This window comes from Pundamilia nyererei, unplaced genomic scaffold (genome assembly GCF_000239375.1).
Source record: "Pundamilia nyererei isolate P.nyererei 1_Seehausen unplaced genomic scaffold, PunNye1.0 scaffold00149, whole genome shotgun sequence".
Taxonomy (NCBI): Eukaryota; Metazoa; Chordata; class Actinopteri; order Cichliformes; family Cichlidae; genus Pundamilia; species Pundamilia nyererei.
In genome coordinates, this window is record NW_005187550.1 from 992,889 (window position 1) to 1,015,518 (window position 22,630).

The 22,630-nt window shown below is 41.9% G+C and overlaps 1 protein-coding gene across 12 annotated transcripts in view; it reads right to left on the bottom strand.

The window, feature by feature from the left end:
- Positions 1-20,439, bottom strand: part of pax2a (paired box 2a) — a 29,221-nt gene extending 8,782 nt beyond the window's left edge. For 2 of the 12 annotated variants that reach the window (XM_013913755.1, XM_013913757.1), the window contains exons 1-9: positions 19,864-20,439; positions 18,255-18,432; positions 17,580-17,600; positions 16,926-17,123; positions 13,424-13,509; positions 13,130-13,249; positions 12,128-12,172; positions 5,280-5,455; positions 3,235-3,355 (exon numbers count right to left, since the gene is read on the bottom strand). In XM_013913755.1, the coding sequence (XP_013769209.1) occupies positions 3,235-3,355; positions 5,280-5,455; positions 12,128-12,172; positions 13,130-13,249; positions 13,424-13,509; positions 16,926-17,123; positions 17,580-17,600; positions 18,255-18,432; positions 19,864-19,906 (988 nt within the window). In that variant the 5' untranslated portion in view covers positions 19,907-20,439. The remainder of the gene's footprint in view (positions 1-3,234; positions 3,356-5,279; positions 5,456-12,127; positions 12,173-13,129; positions 13,250-13,423; positions 13,510-16,925; positions 17,124-17,579; positions 17,601-18,254; positions 18,433-19,863) is intronic. The other 10 variants (XM_005744794.1, XM_005744797.1, XM_013913756.1 and 7 more) reach the window with 6 other exon arrangements.
- Positions 20,440-22,630: the final 2,191 nt, after the last annotated feature.

The window sequence follows — 22,630 nt, forward strand, 5'->3', positions numbered from 1 at the left end:
CCCCCCCCAAAAAAAAAACAAACAAAAACAAAACAGAAGAACATTTGTAAAAGGTGGAAACTGTGGAAAAACAAATGCAGGCAAAATAGCTTCAATTCCCCATTTAGAGGTTTAAAGTGATTCATTATCAAATGTGTGCTCAAAGGTTAGCGTGCTAGCAACGGGGTGATATAAACATTAATTTCCAGTCTTGGGGCTGCAGGCGTTAACTGAGCTGAGAAGAGCCATTTGTCACCAGGCCACACAGCAGGCATTGCAAGTTAGGTGGCTGCTTGTTGTTTGCCACCCAGCAGAGAAAAGCTCGTACTGCCAACTCATAAAAACAGCTTCAGATTCTGATTTGTATTTCAGCAGAAATTAACCTGAAAGAAGGCACTCGGCACTTTATATGTTTTTGTGCATAAAGTGAGAAATATATAGATAAATAAGTAAAAAAGAAATTGAAAAAGCAACAGCGTTTCACACCTGCTAGATTTGTTGTAGCCAGAGTGGAGCCACTTTACACCTGCCAATCCCACAGGCTCTGTTGGCCCAGCCTGCACAGAGACCGCTGCACGTGTCTGAATGTAAGTTTCTGACTTTCTTTGAGCATCAATAGAAAACTGCAGGTACACAAACGATGGATTGGAGCCAAACACTAGAGCTGAATCATGATAAGGATACGGTGATAAGGAAATACAGTACATGTTCAAAAATAGTGAATATGCAGTGTAGCCACAGCTGTATAAAACTAAGCACCTAGCTATGCAGAGTTGACTAGGTCCTAAATAGCTCGCTCAATTTGAGCATGGTACTGTAATAGGATCCGATTATTAGCTGTAAGTGGTATTATTGCAAATTGGAAGCATTGACAAACACAGAAACTTAGCTACAAACTGCTAGAATAGACCACGTGAACTTACAGGTCGGGGTCCATGAGTTATGAGCTGACTAGTGTGTGAAAGTTTGCCAAAGATCTGCTGACTCAGTGACTGCAGATCTCCGAGCCTCCTGTGGCATTAACATCAGTACAAAAACTGTGCTCCAGGAGTTTCATGGCCAAGCAGCTCCTACAGATGCAACGTCTAGGTGGCTCAGTACTTTTTTCTATATAGTGTGTATAAAATCATTCATTTAAATGTGATATCTTTTGTAATTTTAGCAGTAGCTACATTCAATGCATTTTTAAAGCAATCCAAAAGACTTTTAAGAATAATTTCTTATGATTTTTTATCTACATATATAAAATGATATATAGATATATGTAAAATAATATTTTTTTTAAGTAATATTTGTTGCATCTTAGTAAGTGGTGCAAAAAAGTGCGATCAATCTCTCCCTATTTTTGTTGCCTCCAAGGTAACCTTCTCTTTCACACATTCGGGACACAAAAGATGGCCGACCGTGCTTTCGTTATAGCGCTCCTGTAATGCAAAGCTGAGCACTTCATTAATCATTCATCTTTAATAGATTATGCAAATTTCAGGACATAAAAATCAACAAGATCAATAACTGTATGAATTTTAATTGGGAGCAGAAAACATTTAAAGAATGAATATAATCTCATAGCTCCATCCAGTATGAGAGCATAATTTATTGATAATTGGATCCCAGCCTAAGTGAGGAAGGTAATTTAGCATTTTTTCAGCCTTGGCATACATTCCTATTTACAGGGTTTGCTAATGGAAGGAAAAATAATATTATGCACTAACAACCTACACACAATCAAATGCCTCATGCATTACTTTGCATAGTTGTGAAAATTGGGTAATAAAAGTTTACAGGATATTACTTCTGAGTTTAATTTGGTGCTCAATATATTCAAAACACATCTTTAAAATGGCTGTACCAAAACATGTTGTCATATATCACTTTCAGAAAAGTTTTGCTAGTTCATTCCCTCTTTACTCTGGGCGAAACCCTTGCATGTATCGCTTTAGGAGGCCCCCCAGGCCCCCAGGTGGCTTGGAGGCCACCTGCTATGAGTGTGCTCACCAGAGCGAGACCACTTTCATAGGAGGAGCCCGCCATAAAAGGGAAAAACACACCTTTCTTCTCCTGAGGCCCGACTTTCTGGGGCAAAGCTACCTCCCACATGTTCAGGAATAAAAAGGGGTTCTTTCTTTTCCCATAGCTCTGTGCCTGAGTGTGTGGCTGAACTATTGGGATCATATGAAAAGGCCGCTGTAGTTTTCAAACTTCCTCTTCTTTACTTAGACTCTCTCTCTCTCTCTCTCTCACACACACACACACACACGCACACATGCACAGACACACAAAGTACACTCCTTGACTCTGATTCCCACTGCATAATTATGAGCCTTTTATTAAAAGGCTCATAATTATTCTCGAGCCAGTGTGGCCATCAGTAAACCTAACCTCCCTTGGGAAACACCCTCAACAGCAACAACGACACAATATTTCAATTAACCAGATGTCCATCAACCTGGACAGCAAAGCAACCACAGACTCAGTCCAACACAGGGGATGTTTGATACAGACACTGCAAGATAGTTAACACATTGCACCTGCAATTACCTGTTGACTCTCAGTGCAAACGATTTGGCAAAAAAAATGCCCCTTTCTCTCTATATATTTCTCTCTCTCTTTCTCTCTCTCCACAGCATAAGGCAGCCAGCCAGTCACAGTGCTATTCCAGCCGCTGTCAATCAACAGGCTATGATAGCGTTTGATGACAACGTCATGTCGTGGCGAGAACAGCAGCTGTCTCTTATGAGAAGTGCTCCCAGTCAATCTGTTAGCGGGCCAATCCAGGCTAACACAATGGCCAGTTAGGAGCGTTGCGTGAAAGACCTGTGGGATTTAATGGACTCAGATGATATGTTACCTCAGCCCGTCCCTTAGAAATACACAGAGCACCCCAAAAAGTGCCTTGAAAGAGCTTTATGTAAAAAAAAAAAGACATTGGTGATAACTTTATATGGCTGGAAAAATGTGCACGCCATCAGGGAGTGGCAATCAAAATCTTAATGATTCAGTGATGATGTAGAAGTTTAGATAAGAGCGAGATGTCTTTTTAAAGTAGGAACCCTAAAAAAATGATCAGTAAACTGATGGTAAAATGACAGTTTGGTGGTATTTAAAAAAACAATTAGAACTGGTTAACCTGGGAAACTTTTTCAAGAGTTTGGCATCATAAAGAACGCACAGTTCGACCATCTTGGTGCCGGTGTATTTTGTTGCTGCACTGTGTGTATTCTGTTAGGCGTCAGTGTAGCATGAGTCAGATTGTACCTGTCACAACAGAGTAGCTCTGGGAGACGCTAGAGGCGAGGTCAGAGCTGGCACTGGTGGAGAGGCTCGGCTTCACATCTTCCAGGCCAGTGTTCAGGGACGGGAGAGTGTACTCATTCGCCTGTAGACGAAAAAAAAAACCCCGATGTGTGAGCAGGTGGGAATCGAAGACAGCAATTCACACTGCTTTAATTAAATTTTACATTCCACCAGATCAGGTCATGATCTGGTTAAAATCGCTCTTGGATTTAGATCAGATTTCCTAGTTTAGGTGACGACATATAAAAAACAATGTCACGATGAACGCCCCTCTCGTGTTTGCTGCTGTACATTTCCTGTGAATTCTGCGAACATCACCCCTGCCCCTGCTCCTTGTGCTTTACCAAGACCTATGATGATGTATGCATGCATTAGAGCTTGTCTGAGGGCAAGGCAGAAAGGGAGAGAGGGATGAGAGAGGGATTGGGAGAGGAGTGAAAGGACGGGGTGTCAGCTGGCTCTTTGTGCTCCACTGCAGTCATCCCTGTGACCAGTCAAGGGAGGAGACATTCAGGGCTTTGTTACAGGAGAGACATGTGGTGTGTTTTTTTAAAGGCGAGTACAACCTCAAAAACAGCCCTTTGTGCTTTGCCTCCAGGATGAACACATAAAACTGGGTTAATAAAATGTTAAAATTGTGAATTTTCACTTTATGAGTTTTTCTACTTTTACTTGTATTTTTTAAAACGTCACATTGGAGGCTTTCGTCGCATTCCTGTTCCACTCTTATAAAATACTCTGTGCCACTCTGGCCGTCTTTCTTTTTTATTTATTTATTTTATTTTAACAGATTCACATTCACAGTTTACTGCAGAAGAAAACTTCAACCACCATCCAGTGTCTTAAATATTTATTAACCTTAATCTCGTGTTAAGACTCTGCTAGCAGTTGTGATGAATCCTGTTTGTTAATGAGATGACACTTCCTGACACAACTTTTCTTTGAAAGGATAAGTGTGTGTGTGAGAGTGTCTGTGAGTGTTTATTTGAAAGAGTGTGTGTGTGTGTGTGTGTGTGCGTGCATCTGTTTCTCTCAATGGGTTGGGGTCCCACAGGGGCAAGCTGGTGACCCCAGTCTTGTCTGCCTCTATCCCAGATAAACTCTAATTGTGTGCTTACAACTGTTCCCTGGCACTAGGCTGGATGTTCCTCTCTATTCCACTGGGCCTCAGCAGCACAAGAGTCATTTTGTCATGCAGATGGGATGCGGGTAGGGCCGGGCAGGGCTGGGCGGAGGGCGAGTGGCAAGCGCAGAGGGGCCTGAATGACCTGACCACATGGCTGCCAGAAGTGTGGGAGGGATGAGGCCTATTCAGCCTGGCCTCTTCAAAATGGCTTTTTAATGCCCTGACGCAGACACCAGACAAGCCCCTAATAGCCTAATATCCCACCTTTTCACCAGTTTAAGAAAAGGAGGGGGTTCTGGAAACAGGGAGAAAAAAGAAAGAGTGGAAAGCCATCTGATTAATATTACATTAAATTAAAACTGATTTTTCTGGACCATTCTGACGCCGTTTTTCTCCCCCCTCCGCTCCCCCCCTCTTGCCTTTTTAATACCTTCTCCTCCACTCTTTGTGATTGCAAGTCATTTCCAATTCGTTTTGGTATTGATCTTGCCGTAGAAATCACTTTGGTAATTAGCTGCATTAGGGGCTGTATAGCCAGCTGAGGGGCTGTCCCTCTGATTTATCGCCGCTGTAATTCCCCACGATCGCGGAGAGATGAAAATGAACTCAATTAGGGCACTGCTAAGGCTGCATGGGCACCCACATAGAGCTCCAATGGAAAAATTAATAGTCTCTTGTTGTTTAACAGTCTAATGAATGTAAATAAAGGTTATCCGCTGTTATACGCTGTGGGTTTACAGGTTGCTTCAAGCAAGAATTTGCACTGAGCTTTTTGTCACCTGTGTCAGAGCGTTCGCGGGTTCACTACAGCTTGTTAGAAATCAGTGTAAATGCTGTAAATCTTATTGTGTAGGGAGAAATGTGTGTGTGTATGTCGAACCTGCTCGGGTTTAATGTGTTCTGAAGTGGGGAAGACATCAGGATAAGAAGGCCTTTCAAACACACGGTCGAGGGCCTCCAGCTGCTGCTGGGTGAAGGCATCCGCCCGCAGGTGCTTTCTTAAACTTTCCACACTGCCCTGAGAGTCGCTGCCGGGGCCCGAACCATCAGAGCCATCTAAAGAAAGGAAGAGATGGAAAAAAAAAAGGGAAGGGACGAGGGGGGCAACACTGGTATGAGGATGTGGATCCAGTCTTTTTACTTCATACTTTACTTCTAGCAGGCTAGCATTACGAGGAAAAAAACAAACAAAAAAATATTAGAGCTCAGCGGGTGTGATAGTGATGGCATGAGGCGCGATAGTAAATTCAGGGAAACCCACCATCATGTCTGGCTTTTATCTCCCCCTGTTTTTTCCTGTCTCTCTCTTACTCTCTCGCTCTTTCCTTCTCTCACACATACACTCACTCAAACAATCCTCTACCTCCCCCCTGCCACTCCTTGCAGCCACCATCAGCATGGTCATCATGTGATAGGTCCATGGTAATTGATGGATTACCGTCAGTGCAAATATATACTTGTAAGGCAGACCGTGTGCTTCAGGAAGAGAAAGTAGGGCTGGCGATTACATCCAGAGCCTCTCATTCTGCCGGCGGGAAATGGAGAGCCATTATTTAACTGTACTATTTCTTCCTGAACATATTACCCTTCCCTCTCTCTGTCTCTCTTCCTTCTCTTTCCATCCCCCACATATTACCTGTCCTGTGGAAAACAGAATGGAGTGAGGATGGGACTCAGGGCCGAATGAGGACGGGGTGTCTGGGGGCAATCATATGCATTTCCTCACTTGGTCACACTCTATATAAACAAATGAGCCTGTGCTTCCCTCGTTCTTCTGATCTCTGACCCTATCAACTCGGCCAGGGAGTCCACTGCCGCGGCTGCAGCTCTCCCTCTGCTCACTCATCATGTCCTGAGCACTGAATGAAAAAAAAAAAAAAAGATCTAAAGCTAAAACCTCCAGCCAGCATTCCCCTCCACTCTCCTGGCTGCCTCCCACCACCCTCCCCTTCCTCCCTATACTGCGCCACCAACAGCGGATGAGGGCTTTAGCTCCCGTACAAATCTGTCATTCTAAATTTGCAGCAGATTATGTTCTCTCCTGGGCGAGCCAGCGGTGATATATGATATGCAAGGCCGCTATTGATTGCCTGATCCGCTAGCAGAGGAGGGAGGCGAAATGAACTTGGAATGAACATCATGCCTCAACTCATTGTGCGTATAATACTCTACTTAATCCCACATTTTTCTGTGCTATGGAATTCAATTGATCAATCATGTTCCACTGATGGTACCATTTCAGGGGCGTTATTGCCATTCTGCTCAGCTGCTTGACCTTTTCTCAATGGCTGAGGCCAGAGGATGAACCCGATTCGCACCAAGAAATAGATCCATGGAGAGAATGGAATAGAGGACTGCAATTGGGTATGAGTGTGTGTTATGTGTAGATGGGAGAGAGCGTGTGTGTGTGTGTGTTTCACTGCTAAAATATATTGACTTTTGCTTTGTGTAACATTTATGAAGGAATCTGATTTTTCTCCTGCCACATGTGTTTTCTTACCATGAGTTAACAGAATATTTTAGCCCTGGCTTTTTCTTTCTTTTCTTTTTTTTCAAACAGCTCCCTTGGGTGTTGCGTTGGAGGAACAGTAGTTTTGCTGTATGAAACCCAATTGCTGTGTGTGGTACAGAAGAAAATGGAGTCATTAATTACCTCACATCAGCTGGTCTGAGAAAAGAGGCTTGATCAATAGCAAGTGCTTGTCATTCACTATGTGGAGCCTGTTTATACTCAGCATCACCTTATACACTTAATCAGGCCCTCTGAACGGGCAGCGAAAGGACATAAATTCCCCTCATAAGATACTTTTTTGTGTTCTCTGGAAACTTACTTAACACAAGACTGATAATTTGCAACTAAAATGCAGGATGTCAACACTTTCCTCCATGGATGCTTGCTATGAGTTTCCTCTTTTCTGAACTGAGCAGTTTCTGTCATTTTTAAGGTCAGTGAGGGTGATATCTGCATGTACCTATTCTAATACTGAGGTGTCGAAACTCATCATTAAGGGTACAGGTGAGGTCATCTTTATGGGGGAAAGAGTTAAAGCTTTTCTTATACAAGTAACCTTGTAAAATTTCTAATGATAGAGACTTTGTCAGTTTTGTAATTGTGAAAATATGCGAGTATCTTTCAAATTTATGTGTTAAAAAATTGACTGATTTGGCCTTTTAAAAGCAGCAAATCATTTATTTTCAGTATTCGGCATTAGAGATTCACGTCTGCTATATATCATAAGATAGCTGCATTAAATCAGATTCATCCTTTTGACAGTCAGTGTGTCAAGTGGAGTGTGAAGCACGACTGTCAGACTGCACGCATGTGTGTGTGTGTGTGTGTGTGTGTGTTTGTCTCATTGACTGGTTTGTTTCTTTTTCTTAGTGTTTCTTCAACCCCTTTGGGTGTCTCAGCAGGTATTCTCTTATCACTCCCACAGCAGCGTCTGACTGCGTCTCTTTGTTTTAACACAAAAGTGTGAGGAGACAAACAGAGATAAAAACAAGAATCTGCTAAGGTGACATTCCCACATTAAATTTTTGTTTTGTTTTGATCAGCTTAAACAGGTGCTGTTCGACCTTGTTGTGTTGAAAAATGTGCTTTTTTTTATCATTATGTATTCAGAGATTTTAAACCTAAAAGTTATTGTAGGCTTTCATCAGACCACTCATATGTTTGCACTTTCAGCCTTTTGTACCACACACACACACACACACACACACACACACACACACACACACACACACACACACACACACACACACACACACTTTCCCAGTAACAGTAGCTATTGTGAAAAAGACCTCAGCTGTATCTGTCGTGTTTTGGGGGATGTTAAGGTCCTGTGATGGTGTGGTGGCACTAATGTCCCTCTTTCATCTCTCCTGTTTATATGATAAGATAACTCAGAGAAAAGTAGAGGTGGAGGCTTGTTTGAAAGGCAAATGAATTCCTACGCACTGGCTGGCTCTCTCCGTAAATCAATGACATGCAGTCCCTCAGATCAGAGGCTGCTTTACTTACTCGGCCTCTGTTGATAGGTGGAATGATGCTATCGCAAATTGTGGATCATTTATTGATGGGGGGTTTTTTTGAGAAAAAAAATGCTGTTGAGCTTGGGAAGAGAGAGAGAGAGAGAGAGAGAGAGAGAGAGAGAGAGAGAGAGTGAGAGAGAGAGAGCGCAAACAAACTGGTATACCCAGAGGGTGAACACTCCTTCCCTGTAAGCTAGCTATATTTATGAAAGCTCTGAAGCGGAAAGGAGAGAGGTGGGTGGGGTGGGGGAGAAAGAGGGAGAGAAGCAGCAACACTGCCATGGCTGTTAAGATCCTGTTATGTTGTGGCATGTTTAAGAGCTTTATTAATTCGATTTAGCACCCCAACCAGTGTACTGACTGTCAGCAGGCACAGTGATGCTTGTTTGATATTTGCTCTCACTGCTTCCACCGCGGCTGCATTGACAGGATTTCGCAGATCTCCACTTTATTTTATTTGTTTTATTTACTAGATTTGACAGAAAGTTTATAATAAATAAATAAAACCACTTAAATGTATATTCTGGAATATTAATAAGATCTGGTGGCAGTTATTTAGCCTTTGAATGCAGGGTTAGTGGTTCTTTGAGCAAGACACTGTATCGGTCAGATTTGAGGGGAAAATATTTGACTTGGACAAATCTGTCAAAAACTGCAAAAGAAATTCAAAGGAATATTCATACGTCTAAATATGTGAAATTCTTTTTGCTATTTGCCACAGAGTCTCTCTCACTGTTTTATGCCCATCTTGTATTTTTCTTTGTCCTCCTCTGCTTTCAGTCTGCCGTTTAACACAGCCGCCCTGTGTGGTGAGTATTTGTAGAAATGCAATTAACGTATCCCTACTTTTCTCGTGCCGTTTCTCCCTCCTCAAGCTGAGTAATGCATCGCTCCATTAATTCTCTGCATTGCTGCCCATAATTGACTTTTCTCTGACATGATTCCTCTCCACTGAGTGAATTTCCTCTCTTTAAATTTTTTTTTGTGACGGCTCTCATTGTATGTTGTTTACAACTGTAAGCTGGAGCTCGCACAGCCACGTTACTAAACCACAAGACTCAGGAAGAAGAAGAAGGAAAGAAATCTTGAAGAGAAAGACAGCGATAGATCACAGAAGGAGGAGGGGGAGGAATGCAGTGTGGACCCTTTTGTGCCTCTTCTACTGTCAGGGCCCTAACAGCCGCTTGTCTCTATGTTACGCTCTGTGGCCCCTCTCAAACCTGGGCTTTTCTCTCTCGCACACACACCCCATCAGGGCCATCATGGTGCTCATGATTCCATTTTTCTGTCTTGCTCTGGATGCATTTATTTTCTAAAGTGATCCTCTATTGACTCATTGTCATGGAGTGGCTTGACTAGTCAACCAGTGTAGGCCCAGGTTTAAATCCATACAGTAACTGATATAAACTCCACAAATGGGTCACGTGTGTTAAAAGATACATTGTGGACAATCTCCAAAAGGGCCAAATATCAAATGTGAACAAATCAAAACAGTGACTGTATTCATTTTTTTTCGCTCAAGCTATTGAGCAAGGTTGATATGATTCCGGCTGCTGCCGATGATCATGGTTTTATGTCATGAATGAGCAACCTGCTAGGCCGTATTTTTTTCCCTCCCCACTCACACACTCATCAGCTCCTTCTACACTTATCCCACACCCACGCTACAATCACAAGTTATGACCTTTGCTTTCTCTATCTAATTTATCACCGTGGCTCCCTACTGCCTGTCCTCCCCAGAGCTCCACCGGGCTCTGCACAGGACTTGGAGAGCCAGCGATGAGAAAAACATATAGTTAGGTCACATCAACCTGACTGCAAACAAGCAACAAGGTCAGCAGTAACCTGTCAGTATATACTAAGACTAAAAAAACACTAAGCTGCAGCTCTAATAAAAACATGTTTCGATGTACAAAGAGAACAAGTTATAGCATGCAAGTATGTGACATATTAATTAGCTCAAAATAGTCTGCGAGAAATTACCGCAGGCCTCAAACCTTGCAAACGACTGCATGGACTTATAGCGCTGTAATACACATTTTACAATCACACAGAAGTTGTCACCCAATCCTCTCTGTCTTTTCTTGGCTTCCAACTCCACCATAGGTTTAAATGACTTGGTGAGAGCAGGCTGTACAACAAGCTAATTTCCCCACTTCACTATTAATGCATTTGGCAGGAACAACATTCCATTTCCTGTAATGAGATACACAAATAAATCTGGCTATGGATAGATTCGGGATGGGGTGGTGGTAGTAGTGGTGGTGGGAGGAGGGAGTGGGGGGAGCGGTGGGGCAAAGGAGAGGGGCGCATTGAGACGCATTCTCCCAGCACTGGCATAATTGGTATCGCTGCTTGCAGACATGCAAACCAATCTCTCCACAGATAGGACTGAGACTCTCTCTTTTCCCCCCTTAAGGCTATTTCTTTTGTCTTTTCGATAGCATGCACATCCAAGATAGAGGGAGGGAGGAAGGGAGGGAGGGAGAGATGTTAATTTGTGAATTAATAGCTTTTCTCTGCAGAATTGCAAATTCTTTTTAAATGTCACTATGTTCACTATGTGAAGAGCATCGGAAGCCACGAAGTTACGCACAAACACATAAAAGACACATTTCCGTGCATAGGTGTGTTCGCAGGCATGCACAGATCCTAAAATTAATCCTTGCTCAATTCTCATTGAGGCTGCCTGGACCTCCTTGTTCCCTCCTTCCCTCATAAACCCACTTTTTTTCGACAAATTCCCCTGCTCCTCTTGTCGCTCCTCCTCCCATCTTCACTCAAAGCCGTCCAGTGTAACATGCTACTTTTAATTTGCAATAACACATGACAAGGACAGATTAATAGCTCTTATGGCACCTATGTCCCTGAAGCTCGTCTTACGGGGACCTGGTGTACATAACGCGTGTCACACTACATTATCTCTACAGCCCTGCAGTAATGGGGACCTTTTTCTTCCTAAAAGGGCAACCACTGACTTCAACCACAGCAGGATCACCAGCAACCACCATCAGCACAAAAAGTGTGAAATGGTTTTTCATTTAGCACGGTCAGATTATCACAACGTAGGCACAAGCATTAAAGGAATTACTGGTATACAGACGTGCAAAGTCCAGTCAGTTATTTGTAGATTTAAAAATCAAACACTTTCCTGCACTGATCTCCTTTTGTTTCTAATCTTGCTTAACTTTCCCCCCCAAATTAATTATATTTTTACAACAGACAAAGAAGCATGTTAACATTTTAGCTTTAACAAAATGGATATTTTCTGCTGTAGAGGTGTGCCTATTTATTTTTGGTAATAAAAAAAGATGCTATAATTCTAAAATATGAGGGGTTAATAATTAAATGAAATTACTTAATTAAATATCCAAATACAAAAAAAAAACATGCACTAGAACTTTTATATCACAAGTCAGTTTGAATAGAAATGACAAAAATAGAGTCGTTAGTAAATATGCATTTGTTTTTTGCAATAAACTGCATTGTGTTTATGACAATCTATGGAAAACGTGATTTTCTAGTCTATTTAGCTTTATTCGTTTTCATTACTAGGGAGATAATCTGTGTGAAAAAGTCTTCCCCGCCACACCACACCTCATAAGCTCATTACCCTGGAAGAGCAAATAGAGTGCGTGACAGTATTGTGATCTGTTTGACCAAAGCAAAAGAGAAGGTTGTCTAACTTAAACTTACAATGTCCTATTTTCCTCCCATCCAAGTGGTTGCCACTCCAGAGAACTAAAGAGACAGAAACATAAAAGAAGGAAGTGGCCTGTTTTGATAAGTGCTCTTTGAGATCATTTTCAACATCCCATCAGCCACCTCAAAGCACAGAATCACACTTGTACACATACACACATGCACAAACACACACACACTCACAAACACACACAGCCCCTTCCCTGCCTCCACCGGTCTGTTCCTACACCTGTTCAAGCCTCCACCAGGGACATGTTAATTCATAGGCATTAAAAAAGCCAATTGTTTGCACAACCGATAATCTATTAGCCCTCAGGCAGTGTGTGTGTGTGTCCACTCTCTAGCTTTACCTCGGAATGAGAAATTCTGGCTTGGACTGGATAGGCTTTCACTTAATCTTTGGTTGTATATAGATCTATTCGCTGCCTGCCCCCTGCTAGTAAAAAAATATTTTGGGATGTTTTAATATACTTAAAATTAATTGAATCATCGTGGAAAAATATAATTAAAATCATAATCAAATCAATCAATCCTTATCTTTAAAAAAAATATAGTCCATAATGATAAATCATGACTTATCTGACAGGATCAAAGCAGGAAATTTCAAAAGAGCTACTTTTTTTGCTGTTTGTTACTTTACTGGAATAAAAGCACGGAGCAGCAGCGTTGATGCCTTTTCCGAAGGGCTTTAGAGTTGTATGACAGCTGTATGGGATATCTACAATACATCTGAGCGTGGTATAAAATTGAGATACAGCTCTGTAGGCGTATGGTAGAACGTAGGGCATCGAAAAGCTGATTGAATCACAGCACTCTCGCAACTCTCATCCCGCCTTATATACAGCATAACAAGTCACTGGAGACAGCACACAAAAACACACTTGGCTGCAGCGCTGTCATAAATGCCATCTTCTTCACACACAGGAAAAAAGTAGGAGATGAGTGATGAAAAGAATTAAAAGGATGGCAAACAAAGGGATCTTATGTCTCCCTTACCATCGTCTCGTTTCCTCTTCTCACCATTGGAGCGGGGGATACCCAGAATGCCGTTGATGGAGTAGGATCCTACGGGATTGTTGGAGGCACTGGTCACAGGAGGGGAGGCTGTGCTGGGCACTGACGGAGAAAGCAGAGTTAGAGTGCGCATGCAGTACTGTGTGTGTTTGTGTGTCTCTTCAGGTTAACGTGGGTTAATATGTGTTCATGTGTAGTTTTTTTTTCCGTTTCTTATTCTTTCTGCAGCCCCGATTTGTTCGTTTGATTGGCCTGTGTAGCCGTATTGATGCTCACCTATGGTATGGCCGGGAGTGGAGAGTGGTGTAACAGATCCGTCAGGGGATGGGTGGAATTGCTGCTGGACTTTGGTGCGGATAATCCTGGTAAGGGGAACAACACACACGGATCAATCAATAGTGCTTTCAGAGAATTGAGATTTTACACCGTACCGGTCCGCCACAGGACACTTAAACATGACACATCACGTCCACTTACATCTGTGCATGTACAAGTGCTCCATCGTTTGGGGCACTTGTATCCTCATATTCAGGCCCCTGTCACCAATAGCCAATCTCGGGGCTTTAGGAGCAATCTCTCGTCTCCTGTGCAAGACTGAATGGGGGCTGCCCCCTGAGACTCTGGATTCAATCTAGCTGGATTCTGAGGTTAGAAATATGATAAAGTCCCTATAGCAGTAAGATGTGATGTGGCGGGAAAGTCTTCATTGCACTTTGGTCTGAATGATCTTGCAAACAAAGCATGAAATCACATCAATTCACCTCAATGATCAGCTTCACTGGCTCTACCTGGCCAACTCTAATAATCTGCCTCTCCTGCTCCCCACTCCCTCTTTTCTCCTTGCTCTCCTCTCTCTCTCTCTTCATCTCTCAAAGCTGATCTTTCACTCCCACTCTCATCCTCTTTTCTCATTTCAACTCTCTTTACTGTCCAGTGTCCTATCAGCTTTACTGTACTTTGCAATAGCTGCCTTTCAAACCTCCATCTCTTACTTTTCTTTCTTTCTTTCTTTACTGGTAGCCGATTTATTTCTGTATTTCTCACTTTTTTTTGCCCTTTTTCACTCGACGAGTGTAGCACGCAGGAATCCCCCAGGCTGACCGAGGATCAGACCCTATTGATTGGAACTCCCAGATAGAAAAACTGACAACGAATGGCAGAGAGGAACAGCAAATGTAAATTGTGAACCATACATTATTTGTGAAAGGAAACCAATAGCATCTTATTTGCTGAAGCTGAGACTGCTGTCACCTCCGGTGCCGATTAATCTGTTGTACACTTAAGTAAATAAATAAATAAAAAAACTAAAGCAGGCTGTAATTAAAACAAATGAAGGCAAATTTTATTTTACAGTAAATCTGATGATTGCTGTATTTCTTTTAGGAAGACGAGCACAATGGGATTTGCACAAGCTCAGCTCTTATGGGGCATGATCGCATTACATTAAACTGTGACTATGGTAATGTTCTGATTGACAGCTCAACTTGAGATCATTGAATAACAGGCAGTATTGTGTGCCCTCTCACTTTAGAGGTATGTGACAGAAACGGACTTCTACAGACTGCAAATGAGGCGAATGGCGCTCACATGTGGCATCCGGCAATAAGCTATCAGTTCTGAATCAGGCATCTATGGGGTTAACGTCCTCAGGGGCAAAAATGTACATCAGACTCTTTTCATTCCCCTCACTATCTCATGTGTCCTCCGTGCTCTCTCCTTCAGGCGGGGCAACAAAGGCAGGTAGTCTCCTCCAGAAAACACACATCAATATCATATTTGAATTTCTAACATCTCACCACAACAGTTATCTGACCTCATGACTCGAGGGAGTCTCATAAATTCAAGGACTTTGTTTCAAGTCTATGTTGTTGATATTGAATAAGCAATTTGGATGGATGAATTAACGACTTTGGTGTTTCACAGTTGTAAAAAAAAATGTAATCCCCAAAGAAGTATTAAAATGTGGATCAATATGATTGAAAGTCGCTCACGGCTATGCCTTTGTTCACTGGGCATGGTGCAGCGGATGGAAACTCCTCTCTCTGCGACAACAAAACAAAGTGCAACCCAGTCTCTGTGTAATCTTTAATAATTAATGCAGGAAAAATGTGTTTAAAGCCAGGACATCCTCTTTAGTCAACAGAGCAGAGGTCAGATCCTTAACCACAAAGACCACCAGGGGTCCGCTCTCCCTTTCAGTCCTCTTGACTGGCTCTAATACTTCTATTCGTTCTTTTCTTCCTCCTCCACACCATTCCCATTCCTCCCTTTAACATCAGCAAGCAAGAAATTAAGCTAATATTTTAAAAAGCCAGTACTTTCACAATTATACAGAGCAAAGAGAAGATTTTGCTAAAAGTGCCAGTCAACTTCTTTTCAATGCCAAGAAAGACTTTAGGGAATAAAAGTGGAGTAAGGCTCACTGATTGCTATGTTTTGATTTGTGATGCCATGTTTAAGGAATGAAAAAAAAATGCAGATTTGTGCAGTGCAACAAAGTCTAAGAGTTAATTATTAATGCGGTTTCAAAGGACATGTTCCTCCCTGTCCTGCTGTTCCACAAAGTTCAAACTGAGCAGATTATCAAAAATTGTTTTTTTATTTTTGTAAAAAAAAAAAAACTAGACATAAAATGGATTACAAACTGCTGTGGTTTTAGAAACAACAGGTGCAAACACACAATAGTGCTAAGAACCTATTGAAGATATAATTTCCAAAGCCATGTGATTTTCTGCTATTTCCCTCTCCCTATCTTTCTGTTGTTGTTGTTGTTTTTTTAAATTTAAATTTAGCAAAGATTCATCCATCTCCTGCATTTAGCTGCTTGTGTTATGAGACTCTCTTCAGCTCATTAAAATGTAATGCTGATGACCAGCTCTCTGGAACAGTGCCTCCTAACCAAAGTTCATCACTGGCAGGCACTGCGGGCTTTTTCACTTTGCACACATGCAGAGGGGTTTTTTTCACCAGAGTCTTCTGTCTAAAGACACTTTGTCTGCTGCTGTCCTGCTTCATGTGGAAAGGTGAAGGTGTAGGGTGTCTACTGCTTTCGCTGTTTTCGTGGAACAGAAACTCCCTTATCCCACAAATACCCGCAGATCACCTCTGTTTCTGGACGAATGTTCTTTTTCTTGCAGTTTCTACATTAGTTGATTTAATTTTGTAGTTAAATCAGCTCCTACCGCCACCACATAATAATACGAATAATACGAATACTACTACTACTACTAATAATAATAACAATAATAATAATAATTTTACAAACTGTCCTGTAAAAGCCTATGTGGTCTGTTGTCACTCTCTTCCTCCATTTGGCTGGCAATAAAGATGGTGCTGCCGCCTCTGCGGTCCGCGTATTGAACGACTTTGTTGGGTATTTCCTTCTGCCTCTGGATCTGGTTACGCTGTATTGATCGGTTTTTATCGAGACAGATGTGATTCTTCGCGGCTCCAGCCTCAGCGGCAGTGCTGGCTGTGTTGCGCAGGGCCGCACAGGGGATTGAATTGCACTTATGAGACCACCCCTAACAGGCTCGTTTTAGCCTTGTATGTGGGGATAAAAAAGCTACACTTTTATTTTTTTAAGTTTGGTAAACGACAAAAAGTTCCTTTCTTGGTTTTTTTTGTTTTTTTATCTGTTCCCCCCTGTTTTTTTCCATCACTTGCACGCAGACGTTTAAAAAGAAATAAGTTCACAGCTTTGTTCCTGGAAGAGTTTGCGCGCTTTGGCGCAGTTTAGCGCGCCTTCTAAGAAATAAAATAAAGCCGTGCCACCTACCTGTTGATGGATGAAACGCTGGGAACCGTGTCATTGTCGCAGACGCCCTCAGCCAGTAGTCGGTCCCTTATTTCCCAAGCGAACATGGTTGGATTCTGCCGTTTATATTCTGCAATTTTGTCCACCACTTTTGGAGTTGCAACCTTTGGTTTGGAGCCACCAATAACCCCGGGTTTAATACTGCCGGTTTCATAGTACCTGCATGGGGACAGAGCGAGTGTTCCTGAATGGATCCCTCCTTTATTTAAATCAGTCGTGTGATCAGTGAGAAAGGTGGCTTTAACAAAATCGTTTGTGTGGAAACAATCTCCATCGATCTTCTGCAGTTACATATAGGCTAAAGAAAAAAAAATACCTACGAACATTATGGCGGCATTAATCTATTAATTGGCCTGCAAGTGTGCTGTTATATGGGCCTAATTAAGTGTCAGCTGGAAGGCGCACAAAGCGGATTTTCAACGAAAAAAAGCAGTATAATTAAAATTAAACAATATGAGCAGTGAGAAGGACAGAACAAAGGATAGTTTAGCTGTAAGAGCGCAGTCTGGACCTCATTTCCAGTCTGCATAAGCTTACAGTAGCATGCACTACATGCCACCATGACCTACTGGTAAATGTTGGTGACAAACATACAGTGTGTGTGAAATGAAATACCTCTGAAATGCCTTCTGATAGCTGAAAAAAATATATGTCAGAATATTATCTCACAGCATTTGTGCTCTGAAGTAAAATTACCTAATTGCTCATATTTATTTATTTTTTTACACCGATGGACAAATATAGGAACGGAAAGTATATATTTGGCGTTTATTTCTCACAGTAACATCTGATGCTCAAAGGCAAGTTTGGGTAGATTGTGGTAGTTTTCTGGATTTTGCCGCTTTTATTCCAATTCGAGTTTCTTTCTTTCTTTCTTTCTTTCTTTCTTCCTTCCTTTCTTTCTTTCTTTCTTTCTTTCCTTTTTTTTGTAGAGAAGTGATAGCACCATTTCTTCGTCACCGACAGCCAGCCTCATATTTCTCTGGGATATTTTTTCTCATTAATATTTAGCTGTAAACTCCCCTCTTAACATTTATTTCATGATTATGATGCTTTTCTCTTGTGGGGCTGCAGGTGATGGATTGAAAATCTGGGACACAGAACTGCTGCGTTCAAGAAAAAAGAGAGAGGGAGAGAAAGAAAGAAAGAAAGAAAGGGAGAGAAAAAAATGACCTGCCTATATAACCGATGACTGAGGCTGAAATAGAGCTGGGTGCGCATATAGCAGCTATAGAAGATTGATGTTTGACACACACAGAGCTCTGTTTGGTAGTGTATCCCCCCTTTTACCTGCCGAGGATTTTGCTGACACAGCCGTGACTGACCCGTAGCTGTCTGGAGATGTCGCAGGGCCGGACGCCCTGGTGGGCCAGCTCCACGATCCGCTGCCTCACCACGTCGGGAAGGGGTCTGCCGTTCACAAACACCCCGCCGAGCTGGTTCACACCGCCGTGCCCTGCGTGGGATACAACAGCAACACGAGGAGGGGACATAACATTACATACCTGCAGAACACACTGCTGTGTGTGCTCATCAGCCCTCTACTGTGTGTGTGTGTTGAATTTTCAGAGTAAATGAAATCAAAGTAGCACAAACACACACAATGTGACGCAAATCTGAATATTAGCGAACTCTGATGCTGTTCAATAATAATAATAATAATAATAATAATAATAATAATAATAATAATAATAATAATAATAATATAATAAATGAATTAAAGCTGCCACAATTTTTAACTAATTTTAAAACATTAAAATTTTAGAGGATTTTTGCCCAGCAAATGTAACAGTGAAATATAAAAGAAAAAAAATATCACAATTTAAAAATAAAATCTATCTGCTTTTTCTTTTCATTTCCAGGATCTCATCTGTCCCTGCTCACTGGCTTGGTTAGGCAATATTTTCCAAAAGGATCTCCCCCCGTCCTGCAGCCTAACACATGTCGCAGATATTACGTTTCAACCTGTTTAATTTTCCTTGCACAATTATTGTAAATAATTAAAACAAGCTTTGATAACTCATATTACAAACGCGGATTGTGCGAAGGAGGTGGGGATAAATAATTCACACAGAGTCCGGGTCTTCTTTTACGCATATCATATGGAGGGAATACGCGAGGAAAAAACAAGCAGAAAAAAGCAGACGCTTTCTAAATTCTGTCGTCACTTTAATTCTTTACCATTCGAATCAAAGTGAGAGATTGTTAATAAAGTGAAACGTTAAGGCTACATCCATTTGCACACAGCGTGCTCCCTGCCTCCCTAAAAGTAGCCTGAATGTGGCAGGTGATTTCCCAGGTAATAAAAGCTTTGTATTTAAATTAACTCTTTTCTTTTTAAATCCTCCCCCCCTCTCCACTTGTGTCTTAAATACAGACCTACATATTTCCCACAACCAACCTCAGGGTTAATAAAGTTTAAAGATAATAAACTAAAAACACACAAATAAAAGCGGATTTCACCCACGTGGGTTTAAAAATAAGTCAGAAATCTTCCGTTTTTTATTATTTCATTTTAATTCATCAGCCATCTGTTATTATTTACTCTGCATTATATTATCATAAAATTAACGTCAAAAACTGCTAAAACTATATTTTTACAATTAGCCTTTTAAGTCAACCAGTGGGGGAAAAAAATCAATTTGAAAAACAAAAAGGAAAGGTAGCAAGATTTTAGATGTGAGAATCGTGTACATTTCATTGGACAATAGGGGGGAAAACAGCGAGGCCCAATAAAAAATATCAATCACCTTACATTTCGCTATCGTAACTGTTTCATTTCTATTTAAATTAGAGCGCAATCATTGCAAGTGCACAGGATCGGGTTTTTTTGTGCGCTAAAAAGTAAAGTAGGATGACAGACATGTTTTTGGTTTCTAAACTAATTCAGCATACTCACGGTGCATCGCTGAGAAGGGGTCTGCTTTGCAGTGAATATCCATGGGATAGCAAAGGAAAGAAAGGTAATCGACTGAGGTCGCCGTTTCGCCTCGGTGATGCAGCTTAAATGACAAAAAGAAAAAAAACAATCAAGGATTTAGATGTTGGTGTAACACAGTCCGTGTGGGAAGAGTCCGCGGTGAACAAGCAGTGAACAACTTCTTGGGCGCGATGCTAAGTTTTCCTCCTGGAATAAAAAAAAAAAAGTCTAAACTCAAAAGTCTGCAGAAGGGGCTGTCAGGTGCAGTGCATGACCCACGCGTGTGCAGAGCGCACCAGTCGCGGAAACATTGGCTCGAAGCGGGTCACTGTTTGTTTTTAAGGGACATCATGAGGAAAACAGAAGCGTAAAACCGAGTCTCCACTGCTCCGCTCAGGAATCTGCGACCGGAAAAAAAATCCCTCTCCTCTGACGGCGTGGTGGACCGGCAGGCTCTGTGGTTTAATCAGATAGGGGCGGAGATGACAACAACATGGACACGGCGAAGTACAGAGCAGCGAGTCCCCCTCTCCTCCAGAATGGGCTGTGCCTGAACGAAGCTTTGGGCAGAAAATGAAACCCCTCTCCTTGTGTGTCTGTTTCTAAAAGCTGCAGTCCCACAGTTCACCCCCCCCCCCTCCTCCTACCTCCATCCCACAGATCCCCTTGCATAGAGATGGATGACTTGTCAGACAAAGGCAATAGATTCCAACACTTTGTGATTCGCCCACGTAAAAACCTGCAGCTCAAATGAGGAGGTCCCTGCATCCGACAGCCAGGAAGGGGAGGGAGACGAAATGGGAAATGATGAGACTTTGGGGTAAAGAATCAAGGAAATTAAAGGCAGGAGGTAGAAAAGAGGTAAAGCACTGTCAGGCTACTTTAAAGCCATGCTGCTCGGACGCTTTCAGTGAGAGGACTACCAACACAAACACAGTGAAGATTTTTGTTATAGCAGAGCCTAAAAAACACGCAGACACCTCAAAGAATCATTATTACATAATTACAGATGGTACAATTTTCTTGTAAATTAAACAAAGATAAGACGAAACCCTCCGCGTTTTATTTAACCAACTTTGTAAGCTATGGAGAATGGCTAAAAAGGAATTTCGTGAACTTTTGCACCAAAATCTATATGAAAGCATTTCCTTGCTTTAATTTTTTCTGCTCCTAAATACACGTTGAAAATATGTTGGCGCTGGTTAAATACAAATAAAGTTTTCACATTCAGAAACTGCCAAACCTTATTTACCCATATATGTGTGTGTGCGTGTGTGTGGTCAGAGAAGTGGTGTGTGAGGTGTGCAGGGGAGCGTCAGTCAGCAGGCCACCACCATCATCATCATCATCATCATCATCATCATCTACTCCTGGGCCTGTGTGCAGCACCGCTCTGTAGATGGCGCTCATACAGTAGGTTACACAGCCCACCACGCTCATGGAGGCAGACAGGTATAGGAAGGAGGGCTGACGCTGCTGAGGCTGGTCGGGTCAAAGGTTGGTGTGGTAAGAGTACTGCCAATTACGCACTCGTAATCTTTTCTTTGGAGGAACTCAATCCGTCAGAAAAGGAGAAGAAAAAACATGAAATCAAAGGAGATTTAAAGCGTACTCACCTGCATGAGCTGCAGCGTGAGGTTAACATTAACTTCTACGTGTTAATGCATTTTTCAGGTTATCCATCAGAATGGTGTCACTTTGTTTTCTATAAATAGGCTGGATGATAGTGAACTGTAAGCTGTGTTTTCCAGTGAATGGTGTGCCTGAGCAGTCACCTTGCATTCAGTTGAATTTTTGTACGTTTGTTTTTGACTGGCACAGCAAGCACAACAACCGCAATCTTTGGCTGTTATTTAGAAGTTTTGTGGACTTCATGGCGGCAGTTTGAGTTGCGAGTCCAGCTGCCCTCTGGACACGTTTGAGAACTATTCCTCTTTTTTCCACCTTTTTCCCTCCACGTTTTTTTTTTTTGTTTCTGCATTTTTTGGGAAGAGAGCTTCTGGTACAATATGTAGCACCATGGGCTGTAATTTCACACATCGATGCACTTTTGCCCTAAAGCTGCTGCTATTTCGCCCACAACACCCCTATTTGCCCCCATACTTCTCTGTAGTGCCACGATGACGTCCCCGTGTCACAGCACTACAGCAAAACAAACGGCGTGATAATTAAGAAACTGTTAGTCCTGACTTCACCCCTTTTAAAGCCACAGCCACCAAGGACCTAATACGATTATTGTTTTCGATTTTCCTTTTTTCCCCTTGCCTGATTTACACAGTAAAGAATCTCTGAGCTCGTGGAAAACAACATAAGAACATTTGATTTGAATATATTTCAGAGAATTTTTGTCAGTGTTTTTGAATGATGCTGGTAGAGGTTAAACTGTTTACACATCCTTTAGGTTCGTTATCAACAAATACACGCTATTGGGAATGTAAATATCAAGCTTGTGTTATACAACGGAACATTACAGGCTAATCTTGATAACTATATTTAATACGTTCACTGTATGGAAATGTAAAGACACAGAAGAGAGAGACAGAGGGAGGGTCTGATGGTTTCAAAAAGGACAAGACAAACCCCTCTTCTTCTTCTTCTTCTTCTTCTTCTTCTTCTTCTTCTTCTTCCTTTCTTTCCTTCTTTCGTTCTTTCTTTCTTTTAATAGCACATGAGCACCACTATTTTCAGATTGCTGCTGTATGGGACAATGTAAACACACACACACACACACACACACACACACACA